Genomic DNA, 17978 nt, shown 5'->3' with positions numbered 1-17978 from the left:
TGTGTATTAATATGTCTGAGGATTTAAGAAACACATGATATGACAAGTCTTTTTGAATAGAAGAAATTTTGAAATACTTCTGTACTAATTGTCTCTTACTCAGTATTTTCCAATAATGAAATGAGTTATAGAAATACTACAGTAAAAATAGCAATGTTTGTTGAACCTGCCCAGTTAAACACAATTATGTTAGAGTAGGGGAAAAGCATGACTACTGTAGCTTTTTTGTTAAATAAATGTTATTGTGTTTTCCAGCAACCATTCAAGAACATTTCTCTTTATGTAAGGCTTACCCCAGTAATGCTACTTAGGTCAGTGGCTGTCTGGATAATCTACAGCCTAAATGCCAACTCTGTAATTTAAACCTGTCAAGTGACAGCTTTGCCATAGCATGCATAACCAACCTTTAAAATTTATTTATACTCCATTCGCTTTCTGTGGCCCGATTAAATTCTCCTTTCCTAAGCTATTTTTGCCTCACTTCAGACTGTGGCATAATTCAACATGTTCTAAACTACTACATAGAGACTGTGGCCCTCCCGATTTCCAATCCCCAAAGGATTTTTATTCAGACTTCAGAACAGCAAAAGAAATTTCTCCAAGTTGACTGAAAATAAGAAGAGTTTTCTCAAACTAGATTCCTCCAGGTACTAGTATAATCAGTCGTAATAATGGCATGCTATAAAAATGCTATGAATTATTATAGGTTCATAGTAAGTCCTTTTTTTAGTGTTCCAAGGCAACAGTTCCTTCCAACATGCAAATGGAAGTATTGTTTTGACTAATCTGTCCATCACATCATAATATGCACACTGAACCTGCACAAATGTAAGCACTATATTAAGTGACAGGTTTTCTAATGTGAAAACATATTTGCCTCTGATTTGAAGACTTACCTAAGTAATTTTCAGGTTTACATTTAAGTTGATTAAAATTAGACATAAAATGTCAAGGGACAGAAAATGGACATCATAGAGATTAGGTAAAGAGAATGCCCTCTTAGACAGTTTTATAAAAAGTTTTTGAAAACTCTCTTAATCAATTTTACAGAGAAAATATTACCTCTACTGAGTCGGTTTGATGACTCACTAAAATGTTTATTTCTGATCCAGTAGGATTCATTCATCTAAAGATATTTACATCTTCAGCACCCACCTGGGTGGGTGTCTGACAATTTCTATGTCTGACAGTACGTAATACAATAGCCCAAGTGCAGCTATTGGCCTATGGACTTTGTCCTTGAAAGGCTTGTTTTGACAAGCTTAATTCTCATTGGAGACTTCTATGTCTAAATGTCCACAGAAATGATGATGTAGCATTGCTGTTTGGTTTTTATTATTTAACAAACTTATTAAGACTTCATATCCTCATCACAAGAAAAATATTGTGACTATATGGGAACGGATATTAGCTAGACTTAGTGTGGTGATTTATTTCTCAATATATACAAATATTGAATCATCATATTGAACACCTGAAACTAATATGTTATATATCCATTATACCTCAATATAAATAATAAATAGACAAAAATATACGGACATGAAAAACAGATTTGATAAAACTTTAATGTCTTAAGGGAAGAAAACAAAGTCACTTCTTAATATAGAGCATGCTTTAGTTTTAAACAAATCTATACATTGAAAATTGCATGTCCACAGAAATTTAAATATTTTTTAAAACATTTTCACAATCACACAAGATTAATTTTGGATATATGCTGTTCTATAATAACAAAAGGATAATACATTTATAATATTTATAGAATCCATGGCTATATCCCTGAATTTTTATGCCATTTCTCAAATATGGGAATGTACTCACAATCACCCTCTGCACTAGAATCCAGAAACCCACTTAGTAGACAGTATTTGCCTCTATCCTTGACACATCATTATACCTTACAATCTAATGCTTTTTTTTCTGGGTTGACATTGTTGCATTTAATCTTTCTATTATTGTGATAGTAATACTCTTGCTATATTAAATGTATTTTTTAAATCAGACTTCCTCATAGCCCCAATGACTATTCATAGCCCTAACCAATCTGAGAAGATTGAGAGGAATGAAACCCTCCATTTTTCTGATACACGTATATGTGGTATAAATGGAATCAATCAATGTTTACTAAATCTTGTCCTTGAAAGGATTTCTCTTCCTCAGGATTTGCTGATTTGTCTTCCACAGTGTTTCATCTTCTATACAGATCTTCCTCATAATGCTTTTACAACCTTTTTTATCTCAACTGTTTGCTTTTGCATTTTGAAAAGTCCTGCCTATCATGGAGCTCAAGGACAATGTTTTGTTGAGGAAAGTAACTTATAGCTTGTTTAGCAGGCAAAGTCTTCCATCTTCGGTCTCCTTCTGGAGCACAGGCTTTGAGCCATGTTTTCTCATTCTTGGATGTCTGGACGACTTTTTGCAAGTCTGTTGGCTCAGTCAGGAGACCCTCTGTTAATAAGTATGGGTGCTGATGTTCCAAGTGCAAATCTATAGAGCGTTGAGTCTTCAGACCACAGGAGTCTCCTGACCAATGTTGGGAGGAACTACTGACTGTTCTCTAAGAATCAGCAGTTTAGAACTATTGGGCTGAGCAGAGCAGACACCCTCAGTACAACAGTGAACCACAGTGGTGCAGGACACATAGAAACATGGCAGCTGCCACAGTGGCAGGCCCATGGCTACCCTGAGAGAATTTAGTGAGCTGGCCAGGAAGACCACATTTATTTCCTGTTTAAAAGTGTATTCTTTCTCTTAATAGCAAAAGCTTTTTCTAGTTTTTTCCATCCTTGAACTATGTCCTTTTCAAAGTAGAACAAGGCAGCACTTCATCTGAGAGACTAAGACCCCCAGAAGACATTAGTCCACTTGAGTTTGAGCCCAGCTTTCAGAACTTGTTGAGCATAACTGGCTGGATATTTCATGTCAGCACCACTGTGGTAATTATAGGATCTGCGGATCACAAGGCTCACAAATTGTTATCACAAGTTCTACAAGAAAACTGTTTAATACTGATTTTGGCTCTGCCAACCATTTGCTGAATTTAAATCTTGTCCCACCAAATTCATTTTTTGAAAAGTCATCACCTGAAAAACTTTCATATTCCAATTAGCATCACTGTGCTGACCAACTCTTGTAGTAAGAATAGCTGACTACGTTTTTCTTAATTGTACCATTGTAAATGTTAGCCAAGGTTTTTCTTTATTATGTTCATTCTGCCTATGCTGCATCACCAATATTTTCTCCCAGTGTGACATTTTTAACTTTGTCGAGTCTTTTGCCATATAGGAGTTTTAAATTTTATATAATGAAATCTGTCTTTTTCTTTGTGACTTGAGTTTCCTGACCTACTTAGGAAGGCCCCACCTCCAGAAGATTTTTTTTTTCCCGGTCTTAAGATTTTAAAATCTTTACTCCTTATATAGTTTCATTGCGAAGGAACATGATATATTTCTCAAGATCTTTGGTTTAGCTTGATTTAGATGGATTAAAAAATTTCCTTCGCGAGCAATTTCTTTAAAATGAAGATGAGTAGACTTCTGTTCCTGGAAAAGCCTGACCCACTTTTTTTTATTTTTTGAAAGCACTTACTTTGTTTACAGTGTATATGTTTATCAGAAAGTTGAATAACTATGCAAGCACAGTCTCTAAATAGAAATTCTAATAAATCCTAAGAGCTGCAGTACAACTGAGAACACAATTTGATCCCTAAAGCCCTCTCCAATCTACCGCTCAGTGAAAACAAGGAACAAAAGGCTTCAGTGTTAGAAAACCAAGTTCTTCAAAGCAGGTAGAAGTCCTGTTTACTCCTTCCAGAAAGCAGAAGGGAAAGGGTTTTCAGATTATAAACGCGAACTGCCCTTGTGTAGCACAGAACAATTGGCATAAGGCTCTACCTCTTAAAGGCCGAAATCGTAAAGACAGTGGGACAACAGGACTGAAAATGAACAAAAAGAAAAGCTTTAGGTTTGACGCAGGAGAATTACATCAGACCTTGACCAAACCGGAGTCTTAATTTTTAAAATGCTTCCTTTACGAGCCTTTCATTATCTGCGACAACACACCAAGTGAACAGCACTACAAAGGATGCATGTGATTTCGAAATAGCACAATTGAGCCAACTGCCTTTGCCAGCGTATGTGGCATTGGAGACGTCACCAAAAAAAAAAAAAATGACTGTGGGCAGAAAAGGGCTTTATCTGCATCACAAGATACTCTCCCTGACTAATAGAAGTTTGTGAAGATAATTTTCTCTCCGCTGGAAAGTGCCCCCCCGGCGACAAGTATTCACCCAGCCCGAGCCTAGGGCCGAGGCATTCAAGGTGTTGAGTCACCGGGTAGAGCAGTCATGCGACATTGTTCTTTGATGACGTCGATCGTAGGGGCGCAGGTGCCAAGGTAAACCGCTGGCAAAGATGACTGTGGCCATGACTTAAGGGAGAAGCGCGCAGAGCCGGGACTGAGACACGGTTCCAGTCCCAGCAGGGTTGCCTTTTAAGTTTGAGGCAAACTTCAAGCCTCCCATGTAACGTTTTAATGATAAGAACCAGGGCGTGCGGCGCCATTCCTCCACCGGGAATCTTCTCCGGTTCCCATCCCTTCCCCACCCCAGACTTTGTCCTCCAGTGTCCCTTCTAAACCACGTCCCTCCCCCGCCCAGGAGCACTTCGCCATTCATCAACCGGTTCACACCGGCAGCGGCCGCCGCGCGGTGACGTGCGCGGGGGGCGGACTTCCGCCCCCGCTCCTCGGCGCCCAGCCCGGGGGGCCCCGGCCGCGATTGGTGGCCAGGGATGCGCACGTCGCGCCGGCTATAAAAGGGAGGGTTTGTGACGCAAGGCCGCCTCGGCGCGCGCATTGGTTCTGGTGACTGCGGGTCGACTCGGCTACGCGCTCTCCTCCGAGCCGCTCACTGCATGGTAGAGTCTGGTGCCCCCGCCGCCGCCTGCAAAGCCGCCGCCGCCCCGCCACGACCACCTCCACCCCCTGCCCTGCAGCCGCCGCCACCGCCTGTGTCGCCGCCGCCTCCGGACCGGCTGTATGATTAGGCCACAATCTTCAATGAGTAAACATATTCCTGTGAGTATCCGTCGTACCGCCGCCTCGGGAGCTGGGGCTCCACGACCGGCCTCCCGTCCCCGCTGTCGCCTTTGTTCAGAGCCCGGCGTCTGCTCCCCGCCGCCCCGGCCTAGTTCTGGTGGGTCCCCGGCAGGAGGGGACCGGGCCGCGGCTCTGTGAGCGGCCGGTGGCGGCGGAGGCCGGGGACTGCGGGGCAGCGGCTGGCCGCGGAGGCACCGGCCCCTCGTCGCTGCCGGGCCGGGGGCAGCGGGGGCGGTGCGGCCAGGCCTGCGCGGCGGGCGGGGGAGGTGGCGCCCGCGCAGCGGCCCGGGAGGGGCGGCACAAAAGCCGCTTTGTGACCGCCGCCTCCGCCCTTGGCCCTGCGGTCGGGCGCGCCCGGTCGGGACCCGGCGGGCTCTGCGACATCCCGAGGCCCCTTTGTTTGGTCGAAAGCGAGCGGCTGCCGGGGGCGCGGGGACGTGGCCGGGGTGGGGCGAGAGCTGCGCGTGTCACTGCGGAGCCGGATACGGGGAGGGCGCGGCGGCGCTGGGGTCGCCACGAGACCCGGGCCGCCGTGGGGTAGGCGGCGCTGGCGGCGGGCCGGGCCGGGCGCTCTCGGAGCTCGGGCACCGGCGCGGGACAGGAGCCTGCTGCCGCCAACTTTGGGCTCCGCGGCCGGGACCGGCGCCTCCGACAAAATGGCCTCGGCGTCCGCGCCCGACCGGAGGCGCGGTGCGAACCCGTGATTGCGGCGCGGAGAGGGGGTGCCGCGGGCGGACCCCGTGTGTGCGGCGGGACCTTCGAGGGGCTGATCACCCAGCGCCGCTCTCCGGGACCCGGAGCGCGACTGCGGAGCGAGGTCGCCGACTGCCCGCCCCGCCCTGCGCCCTGGTCTCCACCTGGTAATTCGAGCTGTTCCGGATTTCACGCCCCACTTTGGGCTCTGGATATAATGGGAACAAGTCGAGTCTTGTCCTTTCCCTGGGGCGAGACGGTCGCGAAAGGGCCTCGGAAACTTCCAGCGCTACTGTTGCGCTGAAACGAATGAGTCCTCGGCCGGCACCAGCGCGCATTTTCCCTGCCAATCTTGGCAGGGCCCTGGACGGCGCCTGTTAATCGGTGCTATTTAGAACCGATCCTGAAACCCGTGGTGTAACGTTGTTGTTGCCTTGGCTTGGCTTGTGGCAACAGTAGGCAACCCGAGCCAGAATTCTAAGGTTTATATGCTGTCCCTGTGGAAGTCTCTGCCATTCCAAAAGTATTAAGTTGTTATTTGCGCTGTAGCTGGAACCGCGGACGTGATTGGGATCCAGATTCTGAGGCAATGCTTCCTGTTGCCCTTTTTGTATGAGTTGTGTTTGATGGCAGTAATAAATCAATTGGAAACCAGAAAGCTAGATCATTCCCAAGAGTAAGCTGCATTTTACACATGCTTTATTCTAGATGCGTTACCTAAAGTATAGGTAGATGTGGGACAGACTCTCCAACTGTTTTACAAAACAGTGGTATAAATTAATTGCCTTCAGTGCAGTCTGACAAATTGTCTTAAGCTTCTGCACAGAAATTGCTCTCCCGCCCCCGCGTATATTATTGGGACTACGTGCAATTTACAACTGGGAGGGGAAAGTTCCTTGGCATTCCCAAACTTCCCGTCTTAGTTTTTCCTGTAGCAAGGAAATTGGGAAGGGGAGAAAGGTTTGTCTTGGGCAGAACAGAAGGATGGTATGTTTGTTACTGGTCACTGCAGTTTTGGTAGAAGTCCCTCACCCCCACCCCCCGGCCGCTGGGTGGCTCCACTCAGTAAAAATAACCAGTTCACTAAGTGAATTATTTCTATATTGCTTTCTCTGCTTCCTGATAAAATTAACGTGATAGGATATGGCCACAGTCAGCTGTAACAGGAATTTTAGCTGTTAAATATGGAAATAGTGGTGTGAAATACTGTCTCAGAAATCCCCTTACAATTGCAAAATGATAGTACCTGGCAATCAGAGTACTGAGATAAGTCATTGCCCTTAACAGCTTTACAAATGATTTCTTTAATTCAAGGTGTGTCATGGAAAAGGTGCAAGAAGGCACTTTGTATTCTAAGGTAGTCACATTTAGGATTTGAAGTGAGATATAATTGAAATTATTTCCATGTTACTGCAGTCTCTATACACTGTAATAGTGAAGTCCTTCATGATAATCTAATCACTAATTTTTAAACCCAGCTAGCAAGTACGTGAAGTAACTTCCCAGGGCTCACTTGAACAAATGTGGAATAATGAAAGTTGTGTTACAGAAGGACCTTTTGATTCCTGAGACTAGTTCCATTGTTTTGACAGAAAAGTGAACTGGGGTTTTGACTTGATGTTTTCTGTGTTCTGCTAGATTTCCATGTGGATTATTACTCAAAATTTAGGGAAGTTCTAGAAACTAATTAGCATGGGACTCTATTTAAAGGTGTAATATGAAAATAGCAGATAGTTTGAATTTAATTTTAAACCTTTTAAAATATGTTTAAATTTAAGAATAGAAACCTAATGGAAAGTTTTATAAAATTTCATTTGGTAATTTACCCATGAGAATACATATAAAGTGTTTGGGGCAGTGGCTGGCACTTGGTGCTCTTGTTAACCTATTAATGTTTCTTAGTGCTCTCTTTATTCCTAAGTACACAAGTTTCTTATGAACTACTTGGTAGAAGATTAAGATCAATGCTTTTTGTGTACATATTCTGAAAATAACCAGTAATTAATCATTTAATCTTTTATGTAGACATAAAACTTTATTTAGTTCTTTAAGGAAACTTGGTTAAAATGTAATTACATATTTATTGATTGATAGGTAGTTAACTTGCTTTTGAGACCTATGAAAGAAACGCAGGGTAGTGTCTACCACACAGCACCTCCCTCTACCCTTTGAATTAGATTCAGTTTTAGGCTGGGTGAGTGAAATTTTGGTTTTAAAATACAAGAATATTGAAATTATGAATATCTTTTATAGTTATAAATGGGATTTTTTTGTATTTATAAACATACATCCTTATAATACTTCACATAACAAGTTGATTAACTTCCAGAGACTTAAATGAGGAAAAGCTGTTAAAAGGGAGTGATAAATTAATCGGTTGTTAAGGATCAGATAAGATAATGTATATTTTGGAAGCATTTTGAAAACCAGTTTTTTTTTCAAGAATGCATTAGAGAAGTAAATTATGCTAAGACTGACAGCTTCCAAGTTTTCATAAAGTTTGTAATAAATGTAAAAATACTTTATTAGTTGGGAACTCAACATAGAAAGCTGTACATAAAGTTTATAACAATAATGTAAAGCAAAGAACCAACTGTTTCAAGGACTGATTAATAGAAGACTATAAGGGATATTGATCAAATGTAACAGTGGTATTCTTTGAGGGATCTTTGTATTAGATGAGTAATTTCAATTTAAAGTAATCTATTTGTGAGTGCTTGTTTTATGCTTACTGATTCAATGTTTAATCATCCTTGTATTTTGGTGTTGAAGTAAAAGTTGAAAGGTGGCTTGGGCCCAAATTTGAAAAGATAGTTGTGTAGTTGTATACTTAAATACTGTAACAGCATAACGTATTTCTTTTGAATTGGAAAACAACTTTTTTCTCTCTCTCTTTCTCTCTTTTTTTTTTTTTTTTTTAACAGCAGTTCTGTGGTGTTCTTGGTCACACATTTATGGAGTTTCTGAAGGGCAGTGGAGATTACTGCCAGGCACAGCACGACCTCTATGCAGACAAGTGAACTGTAGAAATTCATTACTACTCCACCAAGAAGCCCCCATAAGAGTGGTTAACCTGGACACCGAAGTGTTGAATTGAAAACTGCAGAGCATTTTACAAGAGTTCTGACCTGGATGGGGTAAACCTCAGTGCACTTCCTTTCTATTGCCTCAGTATTACTGGATCGAAGAATTGCTGCTTCTTGTTAGGAGGTTCATTTCATTTCCCATTACTCCCAACTTCATACTCAAAGCACTGAGATTTTCAAGTGGAGTATATTGAAGTAGACTAAGTTTCTTTGCATCATTTCTGTATTCAATTTTTAAATTCTTTCATAACCCTATTGAGTGTTTTTTAACTAAACATGGCTCGAATGAACCGCCCAGCTCCTGTGGAAGTCACATACAAGAACATGAGATTTCTTATCACACACAATCCAACCAATGCGACCTTAAACAAATTTATAGAGGTAAGGTTTGAAACTTTTCATTGTCTTAAACTGATTGCAGTTTAATAGTGGGGCTTTTTGTCTAACAAAATATTTTGGAAAATCCTGAGATGGTGTGCCTACAGTTCCAGTTCTCAGAAACCAAATATCAGTGTATTTAGGTTAAAGGTAATTTTGTTTTATACATTTCAAGAAGCACATGTACTTGAGTTAGTTTGGATTTGTACGTTAATATCTAGTTCTTTGTACCTCAAAGTTTGCTTAATTTATTATATGTGGACAATATAACAGTATCACTCTTGCTTATACAAAATTTATAGGACAAAGGCTGCCACTTACAGATTGTTCATATATAAGCTTAGCCTAATACCATAAACCAAAGTTAGTTTACGTCTTGGACCCCATTTGATGGGTAGAATCCAATTTTCAATTAGTTATTCTTTTTCCTGGTGTTTGCTAGATAGCCAAAACTATCTTGCTACATACAATGCTGAATAATTTATTTGGACACATAAACATTTTATTTTATATGTGCAGATGCTCAGAAACAACAAGTAGGCTTTGCAGAGCATAGAAATACTTTGACAATCTACATACTTTTTATATTCCAGAAGATAAAAAGTAATGACTTTTTATTATTTTTTATTACATAAATACGTTTAGTAATAACGTATTACGAATCTCTCCTGTGGGTTTTTCCTGCTGTATTTTTGGGATTTTAGTCTTTGAATATACTTTAAAGCCTCTTAATTACACACTGTGTACTGCAAATGAGCGAAAAAGAGTTCATATAAGGACTAAAGTCAGATTACTTATGAATGATTCCTTTGGTTCTGTTTACCTTTGTCTTTGAATTGCTTCTGATCCTCTTCATTTCTAACTAAACCAGTGTTACCATGACTAAACAACTTCAGTATATGAAGAGTTGTGGAATTTTTTTTAAACTTCTAATTTATTGAAATTAATGCCCTTTTATGCTGTTTTAATATTGTTATTTAAAACATGATTTCACTTCCTTGTTAAATATACGTAGGTTATACCATTCATTTCATGATTTTTTGTTAACCAGCAATACCTGCAGGAGAAATGATCAAAGTGACACGGTGGCAGTAGTGACATGGTATAAAGACTATTGAATATTTTTTAATGTATGTTTTTTCCAGGAACTTAAGAAGTATGGCGTTACCACAATAGTAAGAGTATGTGAAGCAACTTACGACACTACTCTTGTGGAGAAAGAAGGCATCCGTGTTCTTGTAAGTATTTAATAGTTCTATGCATTTATGGTACTATGCTACAAAAGTTTATTCAAATAAACCATTAACTTCAAAAAGCTTAATTTTTTAATTTGTTAGAAAATTATGCAGTATCTTAATTTCAAAATAAGCAAAAGTTTGAACTGAAAAGATCTTTGTAAAGATACAGCATTTTTGTGCATTTCGTTAACAATATCACAAAACATCTTTAAAAATGTTAAAATGTTTTTGATAACATTTGGGTGTTAGAAATTTAGAATTATTAGTGTGGTATTTATAAAATATAAAATGCTTAAATATTCTTTTGACTTAGGATTGGCCTTTTGATGATGGTGCACCACCATCCAGTCAGATTGTTGATGACTGGTTAAGTCTTGTAAAAATTAAGTTTCGTGAAGAACCTGGTTGTTGCATTGCTGTTCATTGTGTTGCAGGCCTTGGAAGGTAAGAGAATTTCTTAAATAGTTGATGGTAATGATCTTAATTCTAGTAAAAACTTGATATTGACTCTAGTGAAGGAAGACTCAGTTATCTCTTCATGAGTCAGTTTGCTTTGGTAGGTTACTTAATGAACTAAATTAAAAAGTAGGTGATTATAATAGAATAATGTATTTCCAGTACAGCTGGAACTAACATGCTATAGCTATGATTTACATTTGTCTCTGTGGACAAAATTACTTGGAGAACTAATTGTGTGTGCTGGGTTATATCCATGGTATTGGAATCATTGTCTAAGCTTACTGGAGAAAAAGATTGTGAATTGTCTCTTAAGGTAGTATGTATTGCATAGTTTTGAAAGGGTCCTTGATTCTGGAGGTTCTGATTTCAATAGGAACTCATTACCCAATAGTGCCAAAATATGCATGTCCAGATTTGTAAATCACTACCACCGCCCTCCGCCTCCACTGTCAAAAAAGTCCTATTCTGGTGAAGGGTAAAATGAAAATCAGTGGGGAAGTTAGCATACAACTGTGTCAAAATACAGAAAAACAAAATAAAATAAAGAAAAATTTCCAGAAGGTCTTTAGAAAAGAAGTTCATGACATTTAAAAACATCTTTTTTTTTTCTTCTTTTTTCAGTGGAAAGTATTTTCCACTGCTTAGAATTCTGGAAAAGTTGTCTTTATTTATCAAGGTGTACCCTGTCTCCTAAATATTTTCAAGATTATCTTCCAATAATACAAATTTTAACTTCTAGACTGACTTGTAATAGTTAAGGGCATAGTTCATTTTTGGTTCTAGGTAAAATGTGAGTTTGATATGAACATACCGGTACTTTATTCATTTTTTAATGTAAAGTCAACAGTTTTACTACACGTATTACATAGGAAGTATAGTAAATAATAGTACTTCGGTATTGGGGAGTGTTAGAACTGTTGAATTTTCCAGGATTTGATTTTGGAAAAAAAATGATTTATCAAAATTCTTAACAGAGCTCCAGTGCTTGTTGCTCTAGCATTAATTGAAGGTGGAATGAAATACGAAGATGCAGTGCAGTTCATAAGGCAGTAAGTATATAATGAATTTTTTTCTTTTTGTCATTGAATGTCAGTGAGTTTAATTACACTGCTATGAAAGCAATTTTTTTCCAACAGCCAATCTGATCATTTTAGGGTAGTATTAAAACCAGAAAATAAAGATTTTTACCTCCTTTTTTTGCATTCCATGTAGCTGTTCATATTAGATTCTAGTCCAATAATTTTTTTAATTGTTTCACTTTAAATTCTTGATTGAATATGTTGCTTTTTTGCATTTTTATTATTGGGGGTATAGTTAATAAACGGTAAAATGCACAGGTCTCAAATGTAGATGAGTTGACAATAACAGCCAAATCAACCAACACAGTACAATGTAGAATATTGTGATCACTCCCTGAAGTACTCTTATGGCCTTTGTAGTCATCTTCCCTCCCACCAAAGGCAATCTTTCTGACCTCTATTACTATAAATTAGTTTTGTCCTTTCTTGCACTAAATATTAATGGATTCATAAATTTTGACTATTGTAACTACTCAAAAGATTTGAAAAATTAACTTTACTACCCTTTTTCCATTTACACATGTATGCATGTCCATATTTCTGTATTAAATCGCAGTAATAAGATAAATTGGTACAAGAGGAAGGGATAATTTCCTATAACACAGTAAACTTTATTATAGAGGAATGTTGCTTTAATTCTTTCATCTTTTGTTTTTTTCTTCCAGAAAGCGGCGTGGAGCTTTTAACAGCAAGCAACTTTTGTATTTGGAGAAGTATCGTCCTAAAATGCGGCTGCGCTTCAAAGACTCCAATGGTCATAGAAACAACTGTTGCATTCAATAAAACTGGGGTGCCTGGTGCCTTGGAAGTGGAACTTGAGACAGGACCTAATTTGTCATGCATCTTAGCCAAAATCTTGGCTTGGTGAATAAGTCTAAGGAAGCTTCCATATGTAGGAGTATCGAAAAGCTGTTTTACCAGGCCACAAGCTTGACAGAATGCAGCCTCAATGTTTGGGTTACGATCAACCTGTTTTGACACTTAGCAAAAGATTCTTGCTCAGCATTTAAAATGTGCTTATCATTTGTAACAATTGACTTTTCCCAAAATTATGCAGTATTTAGTTATGTCTTTAAATCTATTCTCATCCCAGAATGTTATCATATATAAGAAATTTAGAAAGATTAGGTGCCAAAATATCCCGCACAATACTTGTATATTTTTGGTATCATACAGAACTAAAATCCCAGGAACTATGAATACTCTGGACCTTATGTGATTTATCCCTTCAGTCATTTCAAACATAGAAAGTAGGATCTATAGTTATTTGCCTGCTCACTTTATGTTTACATCTCCCATATTCATACAAGTATTTTTTCATTTTTATTTTGGATTTTTATACCAAGTCTTACAGTGATTATTTAATGTCTTTCTATAAATCTCATTTTGTGCTGTTAAGGAAAGCCTCCATTTTGAAAATCTACATTGTACAGAAGCACATGTCTTTAATGTCTCCAGACAAAAAAGCCTTACAGTTAATTTTAATGTTTGCACTTGGGGTGCAACTTACAGGGAGGGCCTGAAAAAAGAATGGGAGGGGGGCTATTAAGTATTTTTAGTAAAATGTTGCCTTTGTCTTGTGCAGAACACGTAGAATACGCTCTTTAATTTAGTAAATATTTTTTTAAAAGGTAGAGATGCTTTTGTTGTAGCTAAAACAATTCTTAATCATAAAAATTCTTGCAATTTTTTTCATACTTAATCTGAAGTTGTTTACCAACTTATTTTTGTTTGAAGTGTGATTTTTTTTTTTCCTGTTTCCAACCTCTTGCAAAAAAAAAAAAGTGGGTTTCTGCTAATGAATTGAGCAGACATCTAATATTTTATATGCCTTTTGAGCTGTGTAACTTAATATTTGGATACTTGATAATTTGTTTTATTATGTAATTGATAAAATGGTGATGTGTATTAATGTTAGTTCAACCATATATTTATACCGTCTGGGAATGTGTGGTTATAGTTCTGTGGGAGAAATAATTTGTCAGTGTTCACCAGCTTGTAAAAATCTAGTGCGAGAGCTTAAACATCTAAATAAATAATGAAATGCATTTATCATCACTGACATTGTTTTGCTTAAAGTTAACTTATTTTGTAGAAAACATTAAGATTGAATTGCATTTCGCTTAGTGCCATTTGAAGTGTGTTTTTTTTAAAAAAAAACATGAATTAAAATGAAGTTGGCATTTTAGTAAGCTCCTTATAGACACAATTTGTTAGGGTCGTGAGAACTTTAATATTTTAAAGTACTTACCATTATAACCTTTGCTTTTTAAAGGTTTAGATAATTTTGAACCAATGTATATATTGTGTAATAAGGGAAGTCCTTGATTTGAAGCCAGTTCCACCAGTTAATAACTGGTTTGGGGCAACTTCTGAGCCTCAGTTTTCTCATTTGCAAATTAATAATTACATGCCTTTATAGGTTTTTTAATTAATTTGAACATAATCTGAAGTATTTCCTTTGCATAACTCATGTTAATATAAAAGGGACTTATATCAGATGACCTTGTCTGATTTTTTTTTTTAATAGCAGTTAAAACTGAATAAAAAAATCAAAATTTGAGTAAACTATACTCTACCTTGTGCTGTAAAGAATTTGTTTCCATCTCTTCATGGCAGTTTAGCACTTAGTCCATTCTTGAAACTCAGAGCTGGGGCTAAAGGAACAAGAGGGGCCTCTGGGGGCTCTTGGTTCTTAAATCTTAGCTATTTTATGATTGGGGCTAAGTTATTTAACCTGGCTATATTTTTGTTGTTTTTAGTACAGCCTACTCTTGAGAAGATATTTGTGTGATTGATTACTAAATGATAATTTCTATTGTCACATAGGCCATAAAACAGCATTTGTGTTTATAGAGAGGAGATGCCGTCATGGTTAATGAAACATACTCCGTTTGAAACAATTTGCAGAGTTGAATTATATATATGGTGCTAAAAATCAATTTATAAACCTTGTTTTGTACAGTATACAATATAAGATTTGCTTTCTATCCAAATATTTTGTCTTGTAAATATGACTCATTATAAATACCCATAATATATCCTGGGAGATTTCTTATGTCTAATTAGAATTAAAGTAAAAATATGTGTTGAGGTCTTTTATACAGGAAGTTACCAGATGGGTTCTAAAATTTGGTTACTTGGTTTTGGATAATTTCCTTCAATATGACGATGTAAATAATGACTAGCTGATAAGGCTTATCTATAGGAACCATGTTGCTGACGTGTAAGTAATTTGATTACTGAAGCATAACAAGAGAAAATGAAATTTTTTAGTTGAAAGAAAAACCTACAGACGAGTGCTATTGGCCATTTTTGCAGCACACTGCAACCTTCTTTTATTATTCCCCTAATGCCCCCCTTTCCTAGGACAGTGCTGTTTTATACCCACACCTTCACACAAATGCATGTCTAGAAACATCCTAGCCTAGGCATTCAGTGCCATCTGGTCACAGAGCACTTCAAAAGGATATTGTCCCCTAACTTAAGAATTTCAGTCTCGGGGGTCTGTTTTAAAATGCCATTCTGTTAACCAGAAATAAAACCATTTGCTAGACATTTGAGAATATCAGATTTTGGTCACCAATGAGTACTAAGTAACCCAGCCCTTGCCATAAATTGAGAATGCTTTCTATTGAAGTTTTAGGCAGTATAATTTCAAAGGGAAGTGGAAACGTAACAAATTTACATGTGCACAAAGTACAGTTTTGGAAAAATACATGTTTGCTGTACATGTTTATACTATACATATTCCTTGATTCCTGAATGAATGTGTGTGTGTGTGTGTATATATATATATACACATATATATATATATATACACACATATATGCCTCCTTACATCTCAATTGAAATTAAAAACTGATGTTGAAGTGTTGGACACAATGTTTCTGCATTATTTTTGGGGTAACTAGCCTAAGCAGAATCTTGGAAGGAAAATGCTATTTGCCTTCAATTAATTAAACCAGTTCTATGCATTGTTATGAATTGTGTATACAATTACACATTGTATAATTTGATGTATATGACCAGACTAACGAATTGAGCAATACAGCTATCATGATAGCTACCATTTATTAAGAGAAGTATTGTCAGGTAGTTTTCATAATTTGATTACCTGACAATTATTAGGTACACCAATTTTATATAATCACTTAAGGGGTTTGAGCCTCTAGTTTGATGACCGGCCTATAAGTGGTAGAACCCAGGGATTTAAACCTGTGTGACTCAACTACACACAGCTATGACTGTGTCTGACCATTTTTTATGTAACCAGTTAAAGGTTTTATATGAGTTCAGCTCCACGTACGTAACTCACACTCATTTTCTTAAAAACTTCATAAATAAAATGATTTTATAAATTTATTTAGATTGAACCCTTTTCTATGTTTGCAGAAGAACCTTTTTGAAGTTAAGTCAGGATAGGCTAAGATAGCCTACAGAAATAACCAACTTGAAAGTAACTTAGATTTATTTCTCACTTAAGCTTTATGTCCATCAAAGTACCCACACCGCTCTGGAACAGTGCTAGTTGTGACAAAAATTAAAAAGGCTTTGGAGTGTCTCACAATTAAGATCTTGATTAAGAAATCGTAACACTTCTGTTCAACTCAGAACTAGTCACATAACCACCTAGTATAGGAAATGCAATCCTATCATTTGCTAATAAGCCAGGAATAAACAGCATTAGTAACTACCACATCAGTTTATAAAGTGGATTTATTTTTAAAGAGTATTTCCACAGCAACATCCCACATGACTGAAATACCAAGCATAAGGGGATAAAGTTTCCAAACAACCAAAATAGATGTGAAGTTTAGGCACTAAAGTTGTTTATTAGGGAATCGTAGGTGCTTATTTAAGCACGTTAGTCTTAATTTAGATATAACAAGCTAGATTTTAGTTTTGGTAATTTGATTTCCTGCCAGACGACAGGTGGTAAATAAGGTGCAGAGCACCAGAGAGAAGCACGTGGGTAAGATAGGAGTATACTTATCAACCTGACATTGAGAGACTTGGATTATGAAACTAAACTGAATTCAGAAAGCACAGCCATTTGGGTCATGTCAATGCTATGACTAAACAGCCTTAGGCTTATATACCTTGGTCGGACTTAAGTCATCAATTTTGACAGCATGGAACAATTACAGATGTTTGTAATGATTACCCATAGCCATCAAGACTATAAACCATTAAATTTGGCTTTGTTCATTTTAAGGTAAGGAATATTATAACCCAATGTGTTTAAGGGATGTTCTTAAGATATATTTTTAGAAAAATGGTGCCATGAATAAGTAAGTTTGGCAAACACTAAAGTTAGACATCATTTACTGCTACATTATTTAGAGCCTTTAATATGCTAATGTGAATTTTTAATCTTTCCAAGAAGGCAATATAATATTGAACCATTGTATAAATCAGCGTCCTAAAAGGAAACGGTACACTCACAGTGGGTAATTGAGAAACATTTAATAGAGGGAAACCAACAAGGGAGGATGCAGGATACTGTTACCATCTCCAGACCTAAAGGTGCAAAGGAAGGGAAACAGCTAACAACTGGAGAGAACCAATAAATGAGGAGGACGGCTGCACAGAAGCTTCCTGTGACCACGTGAGGAAGACAGCCAGTGAACAAGTGGCAATCTAGCAGGAGGGAGGCAAAAGAACCCAGGAATAAATACCTGGTCTCATTTCCCATTCCCTCGAAAGTCCTGCTGGTCTCTTTCCCCTCAGCCCTCCCCTTGAGCCACACCCAAAAGGACGGTAGAGGGCAAAGGAACCTGTACAACTGTGGATCCCTTTTTTTCGCAGATGATTGGCACTAATATTCTTCACAACACACTTGGGGGAAACCTGACAATATCCATTTATAAAGTATCCAAACTGATACAAACACTTTTTAAAAGTGACGATGGAAGAATTTACATTAATAGGAAACAACTCAT

General features: G+C 38.1%; 2 protein-coding genes across 2 annotated transcripts; both read left to right on the top strand.

Moving 5' to 3' along the window:
• Nucleotides 1-4945: 4945 nt before the first annotated feature.
• On the top strand, nucleotides 4946-8858 carry LOC308496153 (uncharacterized protein). Its single transcript, XM_081044906.1, has 2 exons — nucleotides 4946-5079; nucleotides 8718-8858. The coding sequence occupies exons 1-2, from the start codon at nucleotides 5041-5043 to the stop codon at nucleotides 8811-8813; spliced, it is 135 nt and encodes a 44-aa protein (XP_080901032.1). The 5' UTR covers nucleotides 4946-5040; the 3' UTR covers nucleotides 8814-8858.
• Nucleotides 8859-8883: 25 nt separating this feature from the next.
• Nucleotides 8884-16391, top strand: PTP4A1 (protein tyrosine phosphatase 4A1). Its single transcript, XM_081044905.1, has 5 exons — nucleotides 8884-9260; nucleotides 10403-10495; nucleotides 10809-10939; nucleotides 11929-12003; nucleotides 12699-16391. Exons 1-5 carry the CDS (start codon nucleotides 9156-9158, stop codon nucleotides 12814-12816), a joined length of 522 nt encoding a protein of 173 aa, XP_080901031.1. The 5' UTR covers nucleotides 8884-9155; the 3' UTR covers nucleotides 12817-16391.
• Nucleotides 16392-17978: the final 1587 nt, after the last annotated feature.

The sequence above is a fragment of the Rhinolophus hipposideros genome (assembly GCF_964194185.1).
Source record: "Rhinolophus hipposideros genome assembly, chromosome: 3".
In the NCBI taxonomy this organism is placed as follows: domain Eukaryota; kingdom Metazoa; phylum Chordata; class Mammalia; order Chiroptera; family Rhinolophidae; genus Rhinolophus; species Rhinolophus hipposideros.
The sequence above is the reverse complement of the archived record's forward strand: the minus strand, read 5'-3'. Positions and strand labels throughout refer to the sequence as shown.

Excerpts from the sequence above, each read along its gene's own strand:
- LOC308496153 (XM_081044906.1), top strand. The coding sequence starts at position 5,041 with ATGATTAGGCCACAATCTTCAATGAGTAAACATATTCCT. Across the intron at positions 5,080-8,717 it reads CAATGAGTAAACATATTCCT|CAGTTCTGTGGTGTTCTTGG; the intron begins GTGAGTATCCGT and ends TTTTTTTAACAG.
- PTP4A1 (XM_081044905.1), top strand. The coding sequence starts at position 9,156 with ATGGCTCGAATGAACCGCCCAGCTCCTGTGGAAGTCACATACAAGAAC. Across the intron at positions 10,940-11,928 it reads TGTGTTGCAGGCCTTGGAAG|AGCTCCAGTGCTTGTTGCTC; the intron begins GTAAGAGAATTT and ends AATTCTTAACAG. Across the intron at positions 12,004-12,698 it reads GCAGTGCAGTTCATAAGGCA|AAAGCGGCGTGGAGCTTTTA; the intron begins GTAAGTATATAA and ends TTTTTCTTCCAG.